At 43.0% G+C, this 23,698-nt stretch overlaps 1 protein-coding gene across 1 annotated transcript; it reads left to right on the top strand.

Annotated features, from left to right (window-relative positions):
• Positions 1–11,214: 11,214 nt before the first annotated feature.
• On the top strand, positions 11,215–23,217 carry THY1 (Thy-1 cell surface antigen). Its single transcript, XM_072155614.1, has 4 exons — positions 11,215–11,349; positions 15,698–15,752; positions 16,907–17,254; positions 18,655–23,217. Exons 2-4 carry the CDS (start codon positions 15,716–15,718, stop codon positions 18,759–18,761), a joined length of 492 nt encoding a protein of 163 aa, XP_072011715.1. The 5' UTR covers positions 11,215–11,349; positions 15,698–15,715; the 3' UTR covers positions 18,762–23,217.
• The last annotated feature ends 481 nt before the right edge of the window (positions 23,218–23,698 follow it).

The following is a 23,698-nucleotide window of genomic DNA, read 5'->3' as shown; positions in this document are numbered from 1 at the left end:
ATTGTCTAAGGTAGTCATGTACCAACAGAACAGAACATTGATGGGAATCAGAGATCATGTTCAGACCATGGAAACGTAGTGGTGGAAGTAGAAGGTGATGAAGTAGAGATGAGCTGATCTGATCTGAAATGTTCGGGTTCGTACAGAACATTGTGCAACACCCCTGTCGATGCAAGGCAGAGGGGTTGTTGCGAATGCGCCCCACCATGTAGCTTGCAGCCTGTGTAGGGTCAGATCAGCCCCACAGCATGTCACTACATCACACAGGGGAACACTGCAGCGGTAAAGTCTGGGATGCGATTGGAGGAGGAACCACCACCTGACCAGTGGGAGTAATAAAACCCCTGGTAAGGAAAGTTCTAGAGAGAAGTCTAGTCTAGTTAGACAGGAAGCCAGACTAGAGCAGGAGAGCTCAGCTCCCTGCCTGACCAGCTCTGCAGGCAGGGACCAGTCTGGTCCCTGCTACTACGGCTGTCACCATCACGGGCACCCTATCCACTACACAGGGACTCATACTCCAGACCTCAAAGGGTTGCCCCAGGGAGAACCGCTATAGCAGCCTCTCCCTCATCATTTCTTTCCAACACCACCCTGCTGGAGACCTGCCAGGCAGTAGGACAGCCCTCCGGTCCCCATACCAAGCACCGTGACACTAGCGTGCTAAGGCCGCAACCGCCAGCCACTCAGGTACTGCGGGCCCCGGCTGTCTCCAGGCCCCAAGAAAAGGCTAGGCCCCGGTGGGGGATGTTGCAATTGTAGATTCTGTTCTGCAAAACACGCACAAACCTGGACTTCAATCAGGAGTCTGGGTTTGGTTCACCCCCGCATCGGTAACACCATCAATCAGTGCTGGGGTGTAATTTTTGGCATTACCGGTGAGCTCACCCTTTTTCAGGGTTTTTTGATTGGAGTCGGGTTTGGCTAAAACCCGTCACACCCGTATACTGATGGTTCTGCTCATCACTGTGGATAAACTTACTATACACATCACTTCTGATAATCTTGTAGGCCATCTTTAAAAAATTTCATGTGTCCAGAAATGACAGCTTGGGGCCTATTTACTAAGGGCCCGCGGATCACACTTTTGTTGGATTTTTGAACTTTTTGGCTTTCGCACCACTGTGACATGTATTTAACTGGGGATTGTGTCGCATGTGATCCGATTGTGACGCAGCTGCACTTGTTTTCATGCAACAGAAATCGGAGGGGGAGGGGAGAGCCGTCGGACAATCTGACAGATTCGGACTGAGCGCGGGATTAATGATTTAATTTAAATTGTGTCACAAGACATGCACTTAAATGCACCGGAATGAAGAAGGTGAACTCCGGCGAACCTGAGCGGGGAAGCGACACGTGCAGGATATCGGGCGCACGATCTTAGTGAATCACGGCACAGTGCATTGTTGTCGGACACTCCGTACTTCATGAACTCCTCCGGACGGGTAAGTGAATGAGCCCCAATATAACAAAATATATAAGTAATGTACATGGGGTACATAAGTAGGGTCTGGAAGGATTAGGGAAAATTTTGGTAAATATGTCTTTATGACCTTTTCTTGAACTCACTTGTTATATATACTTGCTACTTGTTATATAACTAGGAAGACCCTTATAATGACAATGGGGCAGATTTAATTACCCGGTCCAGTCGCGATCCAGCGGTGCGTTCTCCGACGCTGATTCGGGTTCTGCCGCGATTCACTAAGGCTGTGCGCCCGATGTCCACTAGGTGTTGCTGAAGTCCGCCGGAATTTTAAATTCCGCAGCTTTTCCGAATCCGTCTGGTTTTCTGATGGCCACGCCCCCCTCCATTTCTGTCGCGTGAAAGCCGGGGCCTATGCGCCACAATCCAATCACGTGCGCCAAAATCCCGGGGCAATTCAGAAAAATTCGGGAAACCCGGCGGAAAAACGTGATTCGGACCCTTAGTAAATGTGCCCCAATGTGTTAATGAAAGCTACAAATAATCGTCTTTTCTTTTCCCATTCCATTTCTATGTAATAGAACACAGGCTTTGATAATGTGGATTGAAGGACACATAATGAACCCGAGCCCAGGCGTAGCGGCAGAAGATACCAGATTGACGTGTTCCCTACAAGCCAGATACATTGACTCAAGTGTTAACGTGACAGCTGGACAAGAAAGCGTTGTTATCACCTCCAGCACATGCCCACGTCTTACACAACGCACCTCTTACCATCTTAGAAAGGCAGACTATCACACCAAGGAACTAACCCAGGGAAGGGAATTGATGAAACAGATGACTTGATAAGGATTTTAATAAAACTTCCATCCTGCTGGTAAATTGTAGTGCGGCCTGTGCCGCAGAGAGGTAGAGGTCCTTTAATATGTACACGCTAAAGTGAGAAGTGAAATGGAAAGATAAAATGTGTGGTAATTGCAAAAAAATTATTTGGGATTTATTCAAATAATGAATGGTATTTCGTTCTCATAGCAACGAATCAATTAAAATTGCTCTGGTAAAATTAAAGCTGTGCTGTGATTGGTTATTATTAGAGATGAATCATTCAAGATCGGATGCGCTAAATCTTTGCTGAATTATACAAAAGATTTGGTTCAGCTCCAAATCAAAATAGCTCTGTTATCACATATGAATTCTGCTCACTTCTTAGTGTGCTTTAATTTAAGTTACCCTTACTTTTGGCTTATGTTTAGACTATTCTACTGTTTTGTAATTTTGTACTTTGTTTGCTCTCTCTATTTGTATCTGTTTGTATTGCTGTATTTCATCTCCATGTTTTGCACTTTGGTGTAGGAAGAGATCATGCCCAAGTTGTTCCTTACTACTAGGGTTTGTGAGGAAATCAGGTAGGGAAGTCTCTGTAGTAGGCTAAGCATTAGGGCCCACTGTCTTTGTCTACTTTCCTTGTCTATTCCCAGAGAGTGCATTACACCCCCTCCTGGTTTGGTATTAAAAACTGAAGTAGCCAAGGGTTACACATCAACACTTGGAATTGTAATCATCTACAACCAAATCCGCTAATGGTAATATAATCACTTCCAAAAAATATTAAACATAAAAATTCAATAAAAAATATTTTTATATATATAACAAGAGAGACTACAAGAGGCACAACTGCATAATTAACTTATTTAGTTCCAATCTGGGCAAAACCTAAAAGTGGGTAGGGTCGTACCCAACATTTCAGGGATTGGGGCTTCAACGCTCTAGATTTACCAATATGAAGTTACTACATATGACAGCAAGGCTTTTAACCAGCCATAATTTCCTAGGTTATGACCCAGTTTGCAATAGCTGTAAATTTTTTTTGCCCCATTAGCTTCTCCTGACAACCTAGGGCTAGTAGACACCATGTACAGAAGCAGTAGGTAATGTCATGTCATAAAAATGAAGCCCAAAGATGAAATTTACAAAAATCTCCTAAAAGATATAAAAAGATAACGAGATTTCAAATTGACACTCAGTTCTGTACAAAGCCTAATCACAAAATAGGAAATGATGAGCGATATTAACATTAAGACACGGTCAGGTAGACCTAGAAGGCTTCAGACAACGGGAAAATTTATTAGAAGCAAAGAAAAAAGAACTGGAAAGCAACATGTCCTGAAATAAGTACAAGTGTGCGGAGGGGTCAAAATGACCTGTGGAGAGAAGCCCTACAGTGGCGGATCATGAGCTTTGTGGGTGTGTGTCAGAGCACAAAGGCTCCTGTTCAATAAAGCTTCAAAATCCAAAAATGCCAAATTAAGAATAATATTAATAATAATCATTATGATAATAAAAATTTGGGGATTTATTTATTTTTCAATAATTCAAAAGTCATTTTTAGAGTAAAAATTTTGTCTATGACATAAGGTCATCCTGCAAGCAAAGGATCCCTCAAAAAACTACATGTTTATCAAATACATAGGGGGTACTTATCGGGGCTTCTGCACCACTCCAGCAGCGTAGAAGCCCTGAAATAATCGCGAATGCTACCTCATTGCTTGCACTTGCGATTATCTCCCCTTTCTGCCATCTCCACCTTCTTGCCAGGTGGACGTCTAGTTTCGTGGAGGGGGGTGAATACGGCCGGCGGGGAGTAGCCCGGTGTGGGGCATTCCTGTACCTGTTCCTGCACACTTCCTGCAGCTGGCAAATTTTCATACTTGAAAATTCACCGACTGAATTTATTTCTATGCCAGTTAGGGCCTGCTGTAGAAATAACCAGGCCCCACCGGATACATCAAGAGGGTTACGGCGTATAATAAATAACCCCCATAAAGTGTATTCCCCTATTTTTATCTTAAAGGTTTCAAAGCAGCAAAGTGCAAATTAGGCTGAAAAATGTGGTTGTCTGGTGTTATTTTTGTAGAAATGTATTAAAATGTCCTTTTTTATGGTACCTGTTATGTTTCTCATTGGCTAGCCTCTTGGGTCAACATCCGTCAAGAGACAACACCGTGGCTCATGACCATGCCATTATATTCCATGGTAAAAAAGAAGTGGTCAGAGACTCTAAAAATCTGCATAAAAGTGGGGGTGGAAGTGTCTGTAGGTGTTCCAGAGCGGGCCTTAAAGGGAACCTGTCTGCTCAATGACCTCATTTAAACAAAACATAGGGCCCTGCAAGAAGCACGATACAAATTTGTGTTCTTAAAGCAGAGAAATCTGGCTCAGGCTAATCACATCGACGTATGCCCACCCACAGTTGAGTGGGCATGCAGCGGCATGCTGGAGAGGAGAAGGGGGAACCCCTCCCCATAGAAAATAATACCGCATGGCCGCTCTCACGGCTTAAGATAAAGAATGTTCTATCTTTTTTTGGTGGAAACGGCTCAGTATGGTGAGCACTCGTTGTGCCCACTGTACCGAGTCTGGGCACCCTTGCGTCTATGGGGGACGTATATCGGATACACATTGTCCCAAAGGTCACGTGAATGACCCTAAGGTTTCATTACTCACAATAGACTCCCCTATACCCCTGATTTATTTTTTCAGAACACCCTACAAGCTTGTAGCCTAGCTCTCTGTTCTCCTCAAGTGGTTTCACATCAACACTAAGGGCATTTAATAACACAGGATCAGATTTGTTTCCACTAAAATTTTCTGAACCTAGCTTATTCCTGCACCCCTAAGCAGTTCCCAACAGGCTTGGGGTTTGGTAAAGTTAAGGTTCTGCCCATTCAACAGAATTCATGGCTTGACTAGGTATTTAGCATGTTGTCACAATGGCCACCTCATACAGATCTGGTCTTCGTCTTCACTGGTTCTTGTGCCCAAGTGAAAATCTTTTACAGAATCGCTCAGAACCTACCTAAATTATGTTTATGTAAGCCCCCGAGCTCCAGTCCAGAGCTTTGTCAACTAATTCCAGTCCACCATGTGTTTAGGGACCACTCATCTTCCAAAAGATTACAGTCTTTAAGGTCTGCAAAACGTTCTTATTAATGTTATCCAGGTGAATGTTAGCTCTTTCATGAGCTCCTAGGGTGATCTTTGAAGCTCTCAACCCAAAAGGTGCATCTGGATACACGTCCATTCTTTTGGTGAAGATCAAGTCCAGTGCCCTGGTTATATTACCTAACCCGAAGGGTTCCTGGTGTATCTGGCAATGTGTCCTGATGGGATTGCTTTGCCTTTTGTTTTGGTTGTACGTTCAGATACCACCTTCTGGAAAGATGACGGAGCCAGGAGCAATGAGAAATGGTGGTAGAAGAGGTCAGAGAAGGGGGGAGCACGGCGTGAGATGTACCATGTGTAATATGGGTGAGCAGACTCAAAGTTAGGAGAAGCCGTGTGGGTGGGCATTTTTTACGGGTCTGGGTGCAGATGTTGAGAAAACTCTGCAGTTGAAGAACGAAGTTGGTTTGTTTGTTTTTGTTCTTTTTGTTGGATCTGATATAAAATAAAATAGAGAATCCAGTTCAGAATAATAATAATAATAATAAATCTTTATTTATATAGCTCCACCATATTCTGCAGCTTTTTAGAGATCATGAGCAACATATACAAACATAAGACGACATTACAGAGTAATACCATGGTCACATCAAAGAAAAGGAGTGAGGGCCCTGCTCCCCAGAGCTTACAGTCTATGATGCTTCTCCAATCAGACTTAGGCCGCATTCACACGACCATCATAGGTGGGCGTATGTGCTGTCACATATGTCCCCCATAGACCACCAATAGCTACACAGAGCGATATGGTACTGCTCCTTACACAGGGAAAAGATAGGGCATGCGGGCATAGCCGTGCAGGCATACTACAGGCATACATCAGTGTGAATTTGGCCTTAGAGTGAATCAAAGGTGTAATTGTATGGTGCTGGACACAAGTAATGGAATCTCAGTCCGATGCTGTATCCAATGATCAGTGGCGGAACTTGAAGCTACCGGGCCCCAGTGCAGAATGTGTGCCAGGCCCCCAAATATAATGTATTCTTTTTAGTCCTAGTCTTCTCATATAGGAAAGGTACACCATATGGGCCCCCTACACTTCTTGGGCCTGGTTGCGACTGCAACCTCTGCATCCCCTTAAGTTACGCCCCTGCCAATGATGCTTATCTATGCTGAGGATTAGATTTTCATTGAAAAAATTATTTATTTGAAAACATACAAAAATAAAGAAGCCACTACCCAGGTCCCTGCTGGCCCCTTGCTTACTGGCCACACTGACTATTCTATGGCTCCTTTAGGACTCCCCCAGACTCTCCTGGCCAAACTTCTCCTGTGTCCTGAAGATTGCAGGACATTGGGGGACATGTTTCATTATTTCTGCTAGTCAAATTGTCGTTTTTGCCATTTTTTTTCCAACTTTTCACTGCAACTTTTTCTGTCGTTTTTCAAGTACACCTTGGTCTGCACCATGTGCCTTTGTTTTCCAGATGTTCCGTGCTTATGTTTCACTTTATTTTGCAAATTTTCAGGCGCAAATCTGCACCTGGTCCAGGGCAGGTGGAAAGGAAGGATTTTTTTCATGGACCCTGTTTTAACATGTAAATTGTAATTATTTCACATGCTTTAAATGTTTTCAATTTTGCACACTAACCAGTTTTTTGAAAATTAAGAAATTTTTGCATTTACATTTTTTATTTGTTGGTTACTTCTAAGGATGCGATCAAATGTAGCATTTTAATTGCGTTTTAATTGCATTTTGAAGCCTATTAGAACAGCTGAGGAGAGCTGATTTGCCTAATTACATTACTGTTAACATTTGCATTTACAAAACACAATATAAACACAATGTTAACATATATATTAACATAGCACTTACTATGTTATTTGTAAATGCAAATGGTAACAGTAATGTAATTAGGAAAATCACCTCTCCTCAGCTGTTTCATAACACAATAAAAAAGCAAATGTGTGACCTCACACCTAACACCACATGTGACCACAGCCTCATGTGTCTTCATCTCTCTGGGGTGTGACTGCAGTGCTTAAAAATGCAGGATATAGCCTCAAATCCAAAATTTACAGTAGTGTCCACTCCTCCATATAACCCCCTCACATGGCTTGTATCCTCTCCCGTAAATAACCCCTCACATGGCTTGTGTCCTCTCCTGTATATAACCCCCTCACGTGGCTTGTGTCCTCTCCTGTATATAACCCCTCACATGGCTTGTATCCTCTCCTGTATATAACCCCTCACATGGCTTGTGTCCTCTCCTGTATATAACCCCTCACATGGCTTGTGTCCTCTCCTGCATATAACCCCTCACATGGCTTGTATTCTCTCCTGTATATAACCCCTCACATGGCTTGTATCCTCTCCTGCATATAACCCTCTCACATGGCTTGTGTCCTCTCCTGTATATAACCCCTCACATGGCTTGTGTCCTCTCCTGTATATACCACCCTCACATGTCTTGTGTCCTCTCCTGTATATAACCCCTCACATGGCTTGTGTCCTCTCCTGTATATAACCCCCTCACGTGGCTTGTGTCCTCTCCTGTATATAACACCTCACATGGCTTGTATCCTCTCCTGTATATAACCCCCTCACATGGCTTGTATCCTCTCCTGTATATAACCCCCTCACATGTCTTGTGTCCTCTCCTGTATATAACCCCTCACATGGCTTGTATCCTCTCCTGTATATAACCCCTCACATGGCTTGTGTCCTCTCCTGTATATAACCCCCTCACATGTCTTGTGTCCTCTCCTGTATATAACCCCCTCACATGGCTTGTGTCCTCTCCTGTATATAACCACCTCACATGGCTTGTGTCCTCTCCTGTATATAACCCCCTCACATGGCTTGTGTCCTCTCCTGTATATAACCACCTCACATGGCTTGTGTCCTCTCCTCTATATAACTCACTCCCATGGCTTGTATCCTCTCCTGTATATAACCCCTCACATGACTTGTGTCCATGTGGATTTGAGACATTTGCAACAAAAAGTAACAAAAAGAAGCCAAAATTTGCGCCTACCAGGATAGGAAAAGCTGAACTTGTTCACAAGTTAAAAGACATGATCATACATAAGGAGCATAAAAGAGCTGCCAAATGTCTAAAAATTCACCACAGAAAGAAATAACTCTGATACATGTCCCCCATTGTGTCCTGCTGCCGCCACGGTTCATTCCAGACACTAACACCTGGTATCAGAAAAGCTATGATGAAGGGGTGCCAATGACATCACAGGCAGCCCACGGGTCCTCTGAGGCACCCTCTGGTTGTCTGTAGTATTTTTCTATTATGCCAATTAGGTCACTAACTGACATGATAATGCACTGCACTATCTAAGTTAATTTCAGTGCTATTGTGGTGCAAAGTAATAAAAAAAAGTAAGAAAAGTATGACAAAAAAATAAATTGCCCTTCCCTTTGAAAATATGTATAATCACAATTATTTTGTAATTCCACACCGTAATGCCAGGCTAAAAATCTATAAAAAATATTTATCCTGTAAAACAAAAAACTTAAAAAAAAACGAAGGTCTTTAAACAAAATATAAGCCCTCCCACAGCTTCATCGACAAAGAATTCCAAACGTTATGTTATGTCGCTTGGAAAGCAACAATGGAAAACAATGTTTTTGTTCCCCAAAATAATATTTCAATATACAAATGAAGGTCAGTTAAAGAAATATATATATATAAATTTGTTATTGTTGATGGTATTGGAAATTGGAAAAGGGGTGTGGAGATAAGGGGTTAGATCAGGGTGACATTTTGCTGTTTTAGTATCAAACATTTCCATATATAAAAAAAAATCGAAGCATTTAACACCATATGGAGCGAAATCACTGCAGATTTGTGTACAGTAACAGAATGGATGTTTAGCTGAAGCAGAGACGTGAGTGACAGACAGCAAACAACATAATAACGCAAGTCACGGCTATTGAGTGCTGTGCCGCATAATCACCACTAGGTGGCAGGAGAGCACCACCATACAGACATATGCTGGGGCTTATTTACTAAGGGTCACGGATCATACTTTCGTCGGACTGTTTGGCGGTTTCGGGATTTGTGCGGCTTTGAGAGGTATTTAACAGTGGTTTGTGCTGGGATTGTGCCGCACGCTACGGATTGCTGCACTGCTGCGCCGGCTTTCATGTGACATAAATTGGGGGACGTGCCATTGGACGATCCGACTGACTTGGACTGAGCGCGGGATTTAACTTTAACAAGACAATGCACTTACATGCAGTAGGAAGAAGAAGGTGAACTCCGTCGGACCTGAGCAACACATGCAAGATACCGGGCGCACGATTTTAGTGAATCGCAGCACAGTGCATGATCATGACTTTAGGTGAACTCCAGCGGACCGGGTGGTGGTGTCACTCATACACTCACTATTATGTATGTGTTGTGTTGTTACCTTATCTGTAATCCAGGTGACATATTACCTGCAGGCCTGCAGTACACTGAAGCACCTCCACAGTATATAGGTATCTCCAGCACATTGCACCCACCCCCACAATACATAGCTCACTGCAGCACCCCCTCCCACAGTATATAGGTATCCCTAGTAGACTGCAGTCCCTCCCAAAGTACATAGAGAGCAGGCCAACTGTTGCACCCCCTTCCACAGTATACAGGTAGCCCAAGCACACTGCAGCCTTCCTCACAGTATATAGGGATCCAGCACATGGCAGACCCCCTCCTCACAATATATAAGGATCCAGTATACTGCAGCACCCCTCCCACAGTATATAAGTAGCTCCAGTACATTGCAGCCCCCCACAGTATATAGATTGCCAGCCCACTGCAGCACCCCTACCACAGTATATAGGTAGCCCCAGCACAATGCAGCCTTCCTCACAGTATATAGGTAGCCCCAGCACACTGCAGCACCCCTAACAGTATATAGGGAGCCAGCACACTGCAGCCCCCCTCACAGTATATAGGGAGCCAGCACACTGCAGCCTTCCTCAAAGTATATAGGTAGCACCAGAACACTGCGAGCCAGCACACTACAGCCCTCCTCACAGTATATAGGCAGCCCCTGCACACTACAGCCCCCCTCATAGTATATAGGTAGCCCCAGCGCACTGCAGCCCCTCTTACAGTATATAGGTAGGCCCAGCACACGGCAGCCCCCCTCACAGTATGATTTAAAGCTCAGTCAGACCAGGTAAGAATCAGCTACTGCTTAAATTCCCATTTTGGCACTTAATTAGATAAATAAGTGGCTGCTGATTGTAGTTTGGGCGCTCAGCTTCACCATCACTGGTATATACGAAACAGTGGGGCAGATTTACTTACCCGGTCCCTTCGTGATCCAGCGACGCTTTCTCTGCGGTGGATTCGGGTCCGGCCGGGATTCACTAAGGCAGTTCCTCCGACGTCCACCAGGTGTCGCTGCTGCGCTGAAGACCATCGGAATGCACTGAAGCCACGCCCCCCGATTTCCGTCGCATGCATGCTGGCGCCGATGTGCCACAATCCGATCGCGTGCGCCAAAAACCGAGGGCAAATCGGCGCAAATCGGAAATATTCGGGTAACACGTCGGGAAAACGCGTATCGGGCCCTTAGTAAATGACCCCCAGTATGTGGTATCTTTGTGATATATCGATGTGGGAGGCGGGCCCCACAATGGCTGCCGAGCAGGGGGTCCCCATCCTAAATGTGGTGCTCCATACCGCTGGGACCCTGCATATTATCGGTTTGCTTACAGAGTTTTTAACTTTTGTATAATTGCCCCAGTATAAAACATGTAAGTGATATGTTCAGGCGATGACGTTGTAAGATGGATCTGAGCCTTTATGTTAATGCAGAAAGTTCTGGTGCATTCGGGGCACCCTACCTCCTCCCCTCCTGTCTGGATGTGGTCCAGCTATCCCTCCCCTTACTGCAGTAAGAAGCTGCACATTGCGGCAGAGGGAGGCAGCTGTCTGACTACTGCAGAGAACCTGTGAGCAGACTCAGGGAGGAAGGTAAAGCATCCATCTACACGCACTATATATATCACATAGGGGACTCATAGGACCAAGCACACAGGGTCACATACCGGGGGATTACAGCCTATATGTACTTTTACATACAAGATGATGACACAAGACACAATAAAATACCATTATATATATATATATATATATATATATATATATATACTGTTAATGGCTTCACACAGGACAGGAGTCCTACAAAGTCCCTCAGACTCGTGCACAGGGGACAGAACATCCCTCTATACATGTCGTATGGTCACCATCAGTCATGGCTTACGACGGGACAGCAGGAAAACTGATGACATCCCCACTCTACACAAAGGGTTAAACAACAAATTCAGCTCTGCTATATCTCTGTCTGTATATGAGTAGGGGACACCGTATATATATATAACGTGTATGAGACGTAGAGAATAGCCTGACCTTCACAATGTCAATTTTTTATGCGAATAGTTAACTCCTTCTCGTCAAGAGAGAGAGACACCAACACAGTAAAAATATAATCGTGGCTTTCAGGGGATGGAGAAAGTGCAATCTATTAACCCCTTCAAAATGTATTTTTAATTTTTTCTACTTTTATGTTGTGGCATTCTAAAAACTTCTGTGTAGTCGGATTTGTCATCTTTATATCCTTTTTTGATTGCATAATTTTGCCCATTGACCTTAATGATTTTCTTTTATAACTCTTTCTGGGTAAAGGTGAAAAAGTGACAATTCAGGCAATTTTTTTTTGTGTGTGTAAACTATTCGTCATTCACCATTAAACACATCAGTTTGATAGCTGAAGGTATTTTTAAAAGTTTTCTTTTAAAAGAAAAAAAAGTTTTCAATACTCATCCTTTCAATGTCATAACTTTTCCATCAATAGAATCTGCCAGCTCTTATTGTGACCCCTTCATCTCCACCTATATATTGTGGCCTCTCAGCCCCCCTCCCCATATTGTAGCCCCAAATCTCCTCCTAGTATTGTGCCCCCTCATCTCTCATGTTTTACCTCGTATTGTGGCCCCTCATCTCCCCCTTATACATTGTGCCCCCTTTCATCCCCCCTTCATATTGTGCCTCCTCATCTACCTATCAAATTGTGGTACCTCATCTCCCCCTCATATTGTCCCTCGTCTCTTCCTCATATTGTGCCCCCCATATCTCCCTCACACTGTGGCCCTCATCCCCTCATATTGTGGCCCCCTCATTTCCTCCTCATATTGTGGGTTCCCATCACCTCCTCATATTGTGGCCCCGTTATCTCCTGCTCATATTGCATCCTCTTACCTCCTCCTCATATTGTGGCCTCTCATCTCTCCCTCATACTGTGGGCCCCTCATCTTCTCCTCATATCGTGGCTCTTCATCTCCCCTTCATATTGTGGGCCCCTCATCTCCTCTTCATATTGTGGCCCCTCATCTTCTCCTCATATCGTGGCTCTTCATCTCCCCTTCATATTGTGGCCCCTCATCTCCTCCTCATATCGTGGCCCCTCATCTTCTCCTCATATCGTGGCTCTTCATCTCCCCTTCATATTGTGGGCCCCTCATCTCCTCCTCATATCGTGGCTCCTCATCTCCCCTTCATATTGTGGGCCCCTCATCTTCTCCTCATATCGTGGCTCTTCATCTCCCCTTCATATTGTGGGCCCCTCATCTCCCCTTCATATTGTGGGCCCCTCATCTCCTCCTCATATCGTGGCTCCTCATCTCCCCTTCATATTGTGGGCCCCTCATCTTCTCCTCATATCGTGGCTCTTCATCTCCCCTTCATATTGTGGGCCCCTCATCTCCTCTTCATATCGTGGCCCCTCATCTTCTCCTCATATCGTGGCTCTTCATCTCCCCGTCATATTGTGGGCCCCTCATCTCCTCCTCATATCGTGGCTCCTCATCTCCCCCTCATCTTGTGCTTGTTCATCTTCCCATCATGTTATGGCCTCTTACCTTTCCCTCATATTGTGGCCTCTCATAACCCGCTCATATTGTGGTCCCCCATCTCCCCCTCATATTGTGGCCCCTCATATCCCCATCATATTGTGGTCCCTCATCTCCCGCTCATATTGTGGCCCCTCATCTCCCGCTCATATTGTGGTCCCCCATCTCCCCCTCATATTGTGATCTCTCATCTATCCCATATAATGTTTCCTCTATTCTCATAGTGTGGCCCCTCACCTTCTCTCATATTGTGACCCCTCATCTCCCCCTCATATTGTGGTCCCTCATCTCCCGCTCATATTGTGGACACATCATCTCTCCCTCATATTGTGATCTCTCATCTACCCCATATAATGTTACCTCTATTCTCATAGTGTGGCCTCTCACCTTCTCTCATATTGTCGCCCCTCATGTTTTAGGCTTCCTCCTCCTCCCATTTTCTTATGGCCTCTCATGTTCATTTCATCCTCTTGATAAAAAATTTATAATAATAATTCCTTTATTTATATAGCGCCTACAGATTACTCAGCGCTGCACAGAGCTTGTCAAATCAGTCCCTGTCCCCAATGGGGCTCACAATCTAATCAACCTACCAGTATGTTTTGGAGTGTGGGAGGAAACCGGCGGAACTGGAGGAAACCCACACAAACACAGAGAGAACATACAAACTCTTTGCAGATGTTGACCTGGATGGGACTTGAAACGAGGACCCCAGCGCTGCAAGGCTGAAATGCCCTCTTTCATTAAGGCCTCCCTTTCACACACCCTCATATTGTGACCCCCTCAGATACCCCTTATCCTGTGAGCCCCCCTCAACTTATTCTCTACTGGGTAGGGGGCAGTGTGGCTACTGGGGAGGACAGTGTGGCTACTGAGAGGAACAGTATGGCTTATGGGGGTGAGGACAGTGTGGCTACTGGGGATTGGGGAGCAGTGTGGCTGCAGGGGGGCAGTGTGGCTACAGGGGGGCAGTGTGGTTACTGCGGGGACAGTGTAGCTACAAGGGAGTGGGGCAGTGTGGCTACTGGGGGGAGGCAGTTTGGTGCTAGGACGGAAGTTTACTAAGCCTCTCTTAAGTAGGCCCACTAAGGCTCTGTCGCTCAGAGGCCTACTTAAGATGGCCTGATTAAGATGGGTTGGTTCTTATTTTGTTTACTAGGGGTAATGTCACTTCAGAAGCCTCGATCTTTGATTCTACAACACCAAAAACATTTAATTTTTTTGTGTCATATTAAATATAAGGATCTCATCTTTCAGATCACATTAGGCTTATGGTTCTGTGAGCTACAAACTAGAGATAGCTAAAGACAGTGGGGCTCATTTACTAAGGGCTCCATGGCCGCACTTTCGTCGGGTTTACCAACTTTTTCCGTTTTTGCACCAAATTCCGACGGCTTTCACGCGGCACAAATCGGGGGGCGTGGTCGTTTGAAAACCTGATGGATTCGGAAAAACCACAGAATTTTAAAAACAAATTGTGTCGCAAAATCAAGCACTTACATGCACCGGGGAGAAGATGGTGAACTCCGGCGGACCTCGGCGCAGCAGCGACATTAGTGAATCGCCGGAAGACCCGAATCCTCGCCGGAGAAAGCGCCACTGGGTCGCGACAGGACCGGGTAAGTAAATGAGCCCCATAGTTGGAAATGTAAAATACACTACCCCTGCAACCACTAAACATGACCCGTTTCATGTGAAAACACGTTGAGAACAGTCATATTTTCCTGACTTTGGTGGAGATATTTCTGTAGTAAAACATGAACTTTCAGGCCACAAGGGGTTTTATGAACTTCCCTTGGAAGGTGGCAAGTTCTCTATCCAACCAGAACCTTTGTTATAATATAAGATTAACAATAAGAACAAACATGTGTCGTCCAGGCAGATCTGGGACTGCTGCAATTACCAATTATAGACAGTAGATGGCACACAGAGGTGATCCTAATATCCAATAGGAGTAATACTACGTAACGGGCGGGCCATGACATATACATCATTATTAAAATTCTAGGCAATTAATCCCAACCAGCTCCGAGAAACTAGACCAAACCAAAATAAGTATTTGGTTACAACCTGCTTTGAACTGGTACTTTTACGCCTTGTCATTTGTTAAAGGGATTGTCCCAAAGTTGGAAGAAAGCAGCCATGTTTTTCATCCGAAGCACAAATTCTTTAAAGGGGTTGGATTAATTCTAAATTGTATTACATATTGACTTATTGATTAGTGAGGATCTGACCACTGGGATGGAGAATATTCCCCTTTTTCGGGCCAAACTCCCGTTAAGGGACATGAGACTCTAGTTCTCCTGATTGATGATGGAGTCCAACCACTTTCAGTTCCCATCTTTAGCTAAAATTGACTGAAAACTGGATACAACTAAATAACTCTATAATGCTCTGATTTGTTTTTTGCTTAGGTGCCATAAAGAAGAAACATGAAGTTCCTACTGCCAATGTTGTTAATAGTTGCATGTAAGTATCTCAAAAATTACAGAAACTATGAGAGTTATACAGGAACATATAATTATTTTTGCTTTATTGGTTTTTTTGTCTTCTTCTGGATCAACTCCAGGATTATAGTTAGCAAAGGATGGGCCCCAGTCATTGATAGTCTCTTCCTGGGGCATCATATCACCAACTAACTGGGCCAGTATGGGTTTCCTGCTGTATAATATCAGGCATTAGATAAGGATTCTATGCAAAGGATTCTATATACTATATATATATAAGCCGACCCGAATATAAGTCGAGGCTCCTACTTTTACCACAAAAAATGGGAAAACTTATTGACTCGGGTATGAGCCTAGGGTTGGAAATACATTGGTCACAGCCTCCCCACAGTATATAGCTTTTCAGCCCCTTGCCCACAATATATAGCCAGCCCCATTATATAATGAGCCCTCTGCCCCTGCATATAGCCTGCCCCTGTATATAGCCAGCCCACTGCCCCTGCATATAGCCTGCCCCTGTATATAGCCAGCCTCCTGCCCCATTATATAGCCAGGCACCTGCCCCATTACATAGCCAGACCCCTGCCCCATTATACAGCCAGTCCGCTGCCCCATTATATAGCCAGTCCGCTGCCCCATTATATAGCCAGACCCCTGCCCCATTATACAGCCAGCCCCCTGCCCCATTAAAAGCCAGTCCGCTGCCCCAATATATAGCCAGTTCGCTTCCCCATTATATAGCCAGTCCGCTTCCCCATTATATAGCCAGTCTGCTTCCCCATTATATAGCCAGTCTGCTTCCCCATTATATAGCCAGGCACCTGCCCCATTATATAGCCAGGCACCTGCCCTTTTATATAGCCAGACCCCTGCCCCATTATATAGCCAGTCCGCTGCCCCATTATATAGCCAGTCTGCTTCCCCATTATATAGCCAGGCACCTGCCCCATTATATAGCCAGACCCCTGCCCCATTATATAGCCAGTCCGCTGCCCCATTATATAGCCAGTCCGCTGCCCCATTATAGGGGGAAAGGTGAGTTTTTACTTTCTGTTTTTTTTACTTGAGTATAACCTGAGTTTGTTTTTTTAGCACATTTTTTGTGCTGAAAAACTCTGCATAAAATACTGGAGTATATACGGTAATTTATATTTATTGTTTGTTTATATTTTACAGTACTACAAGTATCCTGGGCTCAGAAAATCACAAGATTCACTGCTTGCTTGATGGGTCGTGGTCCAACACTCCGGTTAGACTGTCGATATAGGAACATCACCGACAATCCATTGCGTTATGAATTCAAGTTGACCCGTAGGAAAGAACCTGAGATCATCCTCAGTACCATCAACGTTAACCACTTTAATGACAAATATCATAACCGTGCCAGCGTGTACATGGAACAAGGCCTAGTTCAGCTGCACATCCAGCGCTACAATACCTCCGACTTAGGCCAGTATACATGCACTTTAAACATTCCTCAAGATCTCACCATCAACCAAACGGTGTCCATCAATGTCAGTAAAGGTAAGATGAGAGGGACGGGCAGACAAGTGTAATTATATGTTTGCCTTGGTCTACGGGGTTTACGTCACAAGGAGCTTCTAAGTAGATGCTCTCATTTCATCATAAGTATGCCAAGACTATATATTAGACACATAATTACTGTGATTAAATATGGGAAAATATACGGATACAATCCGGAATGCTTTATGGAAAAATAAACTGTCCAGACCAACAACTATGCCTCTCTTCGCCCTACAAATGCATGTAATGTCAGACACCCCTGGTGGGGTATCTGAGGGGGATATTCCCTTGAGAACAAGTAATTGGAGGTGTTGATATTCCGTTTTTTTCTCCTACATCATATACCGGGGAAAGATAACACACCATATATACATAAAAAATTTGGCCAGTCCGACCAAGATCCATGGACTATCTAAATTTACTCTTCAATGTTTATGAGCAGCTTTACTAAAATGAGTTATCAAGGTCAATGGAGATGTGATCTATATACTACAGATGTGTTATTCCTAGCCACTTTACAGCTGAAACCACCTTATTAGCCCAAGTACATAATAAAGTGCACAAGGGTGCAAACTAACGTAGACCATCTCCAACAAAATAGGTCCCCAACAAACCCAACCACTGCAAGCCATAAGACCCCATAAGGTTCAGTGACTTTTTTCCTTTCCATTCTCTAAATTTGGGAGTACACATCCAAGGAACCATCTAGAAGCTGCATACTCCAAAGAGGAGGTTGAGGTTTCGAAGGGACCTCATGGCCAGACACATTATTCCAACTCTCAGGGGGCCTAATGAAGAAGTTCCTGCCCTTGCGGGGCCTTCTGGCTCTGAGGGTTAGGGAAGGTTTTCATAAGACCCATCCCTTTTAAGAGTGGGCTTTGGACCACCACATCCCTGTGTATTTTTCCTGTGACACACTGGACTGTTTTGAGCAGTTTTGTGAGTGAGTGCTTTTTACAACTATTATGGAGATCCCATTATGCACCTAATATTCTGTAAATCTAGTAACCCTTTATATGTGATAAAAATGATTACAAGATTTACAAAAATGTTTTACTTTGTGCCACCTATAGGCAGGGGTGCACCAGCCATAAGGCGAGTTGAGCCTCTTGCCTTAGGCAGCACCAACTGCACCAAGAGTGGGGGCAGCATCAGGGGTGCAATTATCTGCAACAAAGCAGGACCTGCCACTTAAAATGGTTTCTCTTCATACCTGATTTCAGCATCGGTGACCCTGAATGAAGAACCCACTTACTAAAAAATAACATGATACTAGAAGGCTATCTTAGTCATTATAAGTCAATATCCTACCCATTAGAGCAGCTCAGTATTTAATATCATGACCTAGTACAGTAACATTGAGTATGTATTTATCACAGATTTCCTTCTTTTCCCTATAGAGAGGCTGGAGAGATGCGCTGGAGTCAGTATCCTCGCCCTAAATACATCATGGCCACTCATCTTGCTCCTGTTCCTGCCTGTTCTTCAAGCTGGTGGCTTTTTCTAGAAGCTGGTGAACATCGTGAGAAATTATTTCTGTATGTCTCATTGTAGACAAGATGTGAATGGATCCAGTGTCTTAACCAGACTTGTATTCTCTAGTCTTATCCGTCTTGAGATCGATACATTAAAAACAAATCAGGTTATTGTTCATAAGTATATACAAAAGTGTGAGCCTCTATGAGTTACAGAATGGGTCTCACCAGGTAATAAGTGTAGGACAGGTATGTATCTCACCCCTTAGACCCCCTGTGATTACAAGAACAGGGTCATTTTTCAATTATTTAAAGGGGACCTGTCAGTTAAATGAACCTACAAGAACTAAACATATCTTTGAAAAATGCTATTATACATCAGTACAACTATCCCTATATTGTTCCTCCCCATGCCTGTAAAGTTCCACAGTCTGTTTGTAAAGTTACACTTGACATGTGAGGAATCATCATTCCTTTGAGCTAAGGCTGGCATGTTCACGTCTTTCCTGCTCAGCTGCACCTCCAGCTCATTCCACCCCCTCCCTCAAAGAAATAGACATTGGCCAATGACCAATGTCATTCAACCATCCCTCAGGGATCCTGTTCAGCAAGTCACACTCAGCAACTTCTCTCTAATTCCTGAAGGACGGGGGAATGATCTGCAGGCGGCTGAGCAGGAAGGACATGAATAATAATAGATGATGAGTCATCTTTACAAATGGACTGTGAAACTTCACAGTTATACAGAGGAACAATATAGGGATAGTTGTACTGCTCTAAAATAACAGTTTTCCTTGATATGTTTAGAAAGTGAGGGTTGGTTTAACTTACTGGTTCACTTTAAGAAAAGAAGGAGTTGTCCATGCTCATTGTTTATCTATCCTATGTCTTCTAGATGGAATAGAGAATAGGGGACTTGCGTGCACCGATCTCCCACACCCATCAAAAATGTTGGGGTCCAAGCAGCGGTATCCCTAGCTTTCAGACACTTATCTCCTGACCTATAGATAGACAACTTATTCTCCTAGGACACCAATGAAATGTTCTAGGTATTTGTCTTTTTCAATGTTACTTTAGGGCTAAAAAAGCTTTTAGATTTACAGGCCGAAGCCTGAGGTTGCACTACTGCCTGGTTATGATGTCACAGAGACCTTGTGTGGGTTCACATCACCATCCACATTGATATCTACTGTCTAGCTGACTGTTATAATGTCAAATGTATGTGTACCTTGAAAAAAAACTGCTGTGAAAACCTTATAGAAAATAAAAATAGCAATGGCCTAAAGCAAAAGTATCAATTACATGGGAGAAAAATGATATCTACTATAGACTACTATATCCAGCTTTCAGTGGTCAATGATTTACTATGAAGACGATGTGTAAGTCTTAAAGGTGTTCTCCAGAATTGACATACTAATGACCTATCCTTAGGTCTTGAATAATTGATTGGTGGGGGTCCGACACATGATACCACCACCGATCACCTGATATTGGGAGCCATGGAGTCATAAGTAACACAAGGTACAGAGCCAGAAGCCAACAGTGCCATACAGTGTGCAGTGGCAATGCTGAGTTATTGCAGCTTAGTTATCAATCACTAGAATGGAAACTAAGCTGCAGTTACCAGGCATGGCCACTACACAGTGTATAGCTGCTTCTGGTAAGATTCCTACACAATTATAGTATACCGTATAAGTAGTGAGCAGCTGAGAACAAGTCACCGAGTATTTAATAGGTTTGACGTTTTTGTTTCAGAATCTACAATTTCTGATTCTATTTTAAAGACATCATATTAGAACAGTTTAAATAATTTGGTAACCATATATATTTAAATGAAGGGAAAAATATGGAAAAATGTTTTTTTTGCATTTTATTTGCATAACTGTCCGTTATGTCCCGTTTTTATGTGCGATTTTGAATCTTTAAAGTTAGAGTTATAATTGTAGTTTAATTCCTGTTTTTATTCATTATTACTTTACTGTATATTTCTTTATATCATTTATATTGTTATTTTGACAACTAAATGCAGACCAGCTAGAAGTTTTTATCCTTGGTTTGCAAAGGGTTAATTAAAAACCTAAAAAAAATAAAAAAAAATTTAAATGGAGAGGGGTAGGGGGGATAACTTCACAAACTGTTGCCGATATTCTGTCATGTAAAAAAAAATTTCTTAAATGAAACAAAAACCTACAAAGAACTGAGGGCCTGCTGAAGATTGTTTGCAACCCGTACAGATTGAAAAACAGTAGATAGAAAATATGTGAGTTTTGATTCAGTAGATTCCTAAAAAACACCACCATCTTTTTCAGAGTCACATATTAAAGCCCATTTATGATAGAAAACATTTTGATTTTCTGGAATTTTTTTAAAAAAAGTCAGGGGTCAGAAAGAGTAAAAAAAAACTATTGATATATTTACCTTTCCGAGGCCCTCTGTTCCAACACCAGCTCCCAGTGATTGGTTTACCCCATACCAGAGCACCAGTGCTGGAACTGAGGGTCCCGGTGGGGTAAGTATAACTTTTTTCTATGTTTTTTTGTGCAACTTTTTAGTGCCCCCTATATTACTTTTTGGAAAATATTCACCCCTTTAAATGGTTTAAGAACAGTACTACCCCACATACTATCTACAGGAATGTCAGAATATACAACTTTCATCCAACACGAGTCACAATGTATTAGGTCCGGTTTGTTTGTCTGTTTTATGTTTTATGAAATCTACAACGTGTTTATTATACAAGTCAATGTTTTAATCCTCTTTTATACAACACCAATGTGTGGAAATACAAAAAAAAACATTATTTCTTTCAATTTTTTTATAAAAATATTTTAAATATTTAAAAAAAAAACCTTCACAAATGAAGGTTTATGATTTTCCTGTCGTTTTGTACTTTGAACCAACACCTTAACTATCCCACCTGCGAACACACCTTACTAGTGCATGCATGATCCTGCCATGCTCCATGGGGCGTCATATTATGGAGTTGTGTTCCCCTAAGAAAGTTGTAGTAGTAAATTCCTGTTCACTCCATCAACGCCGGTTTGGCAGTGATGATGTCCGGTACGTCTTGCACATGACTACTGCAGCCAATCAATGGCCTCGGTAGTGATCCTAGCCTGTGATTGGCTGCAGTAATCATATCAATGATGTACTGTATATGATGTTATCATTTTAGACTATTAGACTGGTGTTTTTTTTGTTTTGTTTTATGCTATTATTTTTTATTTTATGCTATTACCTGTATAATAATTTGGTTGACCTTTCATGACCCCTCCCCAATCTGCTTATTTTGTCTTCCTTCCAAAAGAACAACTCTGTCCTCCTTCTAGTGGCTGAGTTGTGTTACTGCATCTCAGCTTCTAATCAGACCTGAAGTTGCAGTTACCCAGTCCAGCCACTACTCAGAAGAAGGAACTGTTCTCCCAGGCCTAAATTCCAGGCCCTCACTGATCTATCCTATGGATAGGTCAACAATATCTCCAAAGTGGACCACCCCTTTAACATGAGCTCCATTATACAGAATCGCACCATGGCTCCAAAGCTTTATTTAAAAAGAGAACACAAAGTTTACACACAGTGGTTGGTTAATTAGAAATTGAATAAAGGGCATAAGAATATAGTAAAATAGACAAAAGTTAGCTTATATGTTAAAGAAGCATAACCCAAGCTTTACTAAACCAGTATGAAGGATTGTATAGAACTGATAAGTGTTATATTTTGCATGGATACCCCAAAGAAGGACCATAGAAACAATGCTACAGTATTGTATATTATATATACTGTCTCTGAGATGTTGTGCTTTGTAAATTTAGTATGTAGTCAATGTTTACACATGCCACAGACTGTAGGAGTGTCCATGTCTAGCTCTACCTCTCAATGACAATGGCCATGGACTATAGATAAGCACTCGATATATATATATACATTCCACTGGACAGTTTTTTAAGGGAATCTATCAAGTCCAAAATTCCTCTATGACCTATAATATTTTTGTGTATGGGCTTTTATTAGGAGCCAAAATAGATCCTTTGTGGTCACAGTAAGAATCTTATTTAGCTAGAGATCTAAATCAGCTTGCAAGGGCTCTGGGGGTGGGGCATATCTACCACTCTAGGCCTCAGATATGGATAGAAATTGTAAATCCCAGTTAGACTGTGACTTTAAAGAAGAATACGTGTATATGTTTCCATGTGCAGGAAAATCAGTAAATTAGACCCACCCCCTGTGCACTTTCACAGGGGGTGGGTCCACAAAAATGATTATCGCTTCATTGGTTTGATGACATGATGACATATACTTTGTATGGTATCAAAGCCCTCTACACATCACCGTCATTACTGGTTTAGACCTGAGAGATTCCCTTTCACTCCACAAGGAGAGGTATGGAACGTCATTGGTTACACATGGTGTTCGCGTATTCCGCATGCTTCCAATACATTGTCATTTGTTTTCTAGTGTAACTTGTGACAAATAAACATGTTACCAGAAGATTGTGTGATCATTGATTGACATTTGAGGTCTTTAAATACCTACATGACTCCTTACACCTCTCATTGGATCATCTGCAATACTTTCAGTGTTGCAATAGAGATCTTGGGGCCCACCAGAGAAAATTATTCTAGGGGTCCAATCCACCATCAACCCCTCACACTAAACTAATGTACTCTTCAAAGAGTGTTGGATTTTGCTGGATTTCTGGGGCCCAATATATTTATGGGCCTAACAGAGGATCCTCTAATAATCTGGTAGGCTAGACCAACCCTTAAAAAGGTTGGGCACTTTATTCTTCTATTACCAGAAGATTGTGTGATCACTGATTGACACCTAAGGTCTTCTACATCAAATATATACATGACTCCTTACACGTCCCATTGGATCATCTGCAATACTTTCAGTGTGGGAATGGGGCTCTAAGGGTCCACCAGAAAAAATTATTCTAGTGGTCCAAACCACCATTAACCCCTCACAT

This window comes from Engystomops pustulosus, chromosome 6, assembly GCF_040894005.1.
Source record: "Engystomops pustulosus chromosome 6, aEngPut4.maternal, whole genome shotgun sequence".
In the NCBI taxonomy this organism is placed as follows: domain Eukaryota; kingdom Metazoa; phylum Chordata; class Amphibia; order Anura; family Leptodactylidae; genus Engystomops; species Engystomops pustulosus.
Note: the sequence above shows the minus strand (reverse complement) of the source record. Positions and strands in the feature narration are given on the sequence as shown.

What these genes read in the sequence shown, in the direction of transcription:
- THY1 (XM_072155614.1), top strand. Translation starts at nt 15,716, where the DNA reads ATGAAGTTCCTACTGCCAATGTTGTTAATAGTTGCAT. An exon ending in AATGTTGTTAATAGTTGCAT is followed by an intron (nt 15,753 to 16,906) that starts GTAAGTATCTCA and finishes TATATTTTACAG; the next exon opens with TACTACAAGTATCCTGGGCT. An exon ending in GTCCATCAATGTCAGTAAAG is followed by an intron (nt 17,255 to 18,654) that starts GTAAGATGAGAG and finishes TTTTCCCTATAG; the next exon opens with AGAGGCTGGAGAGATGCGCT.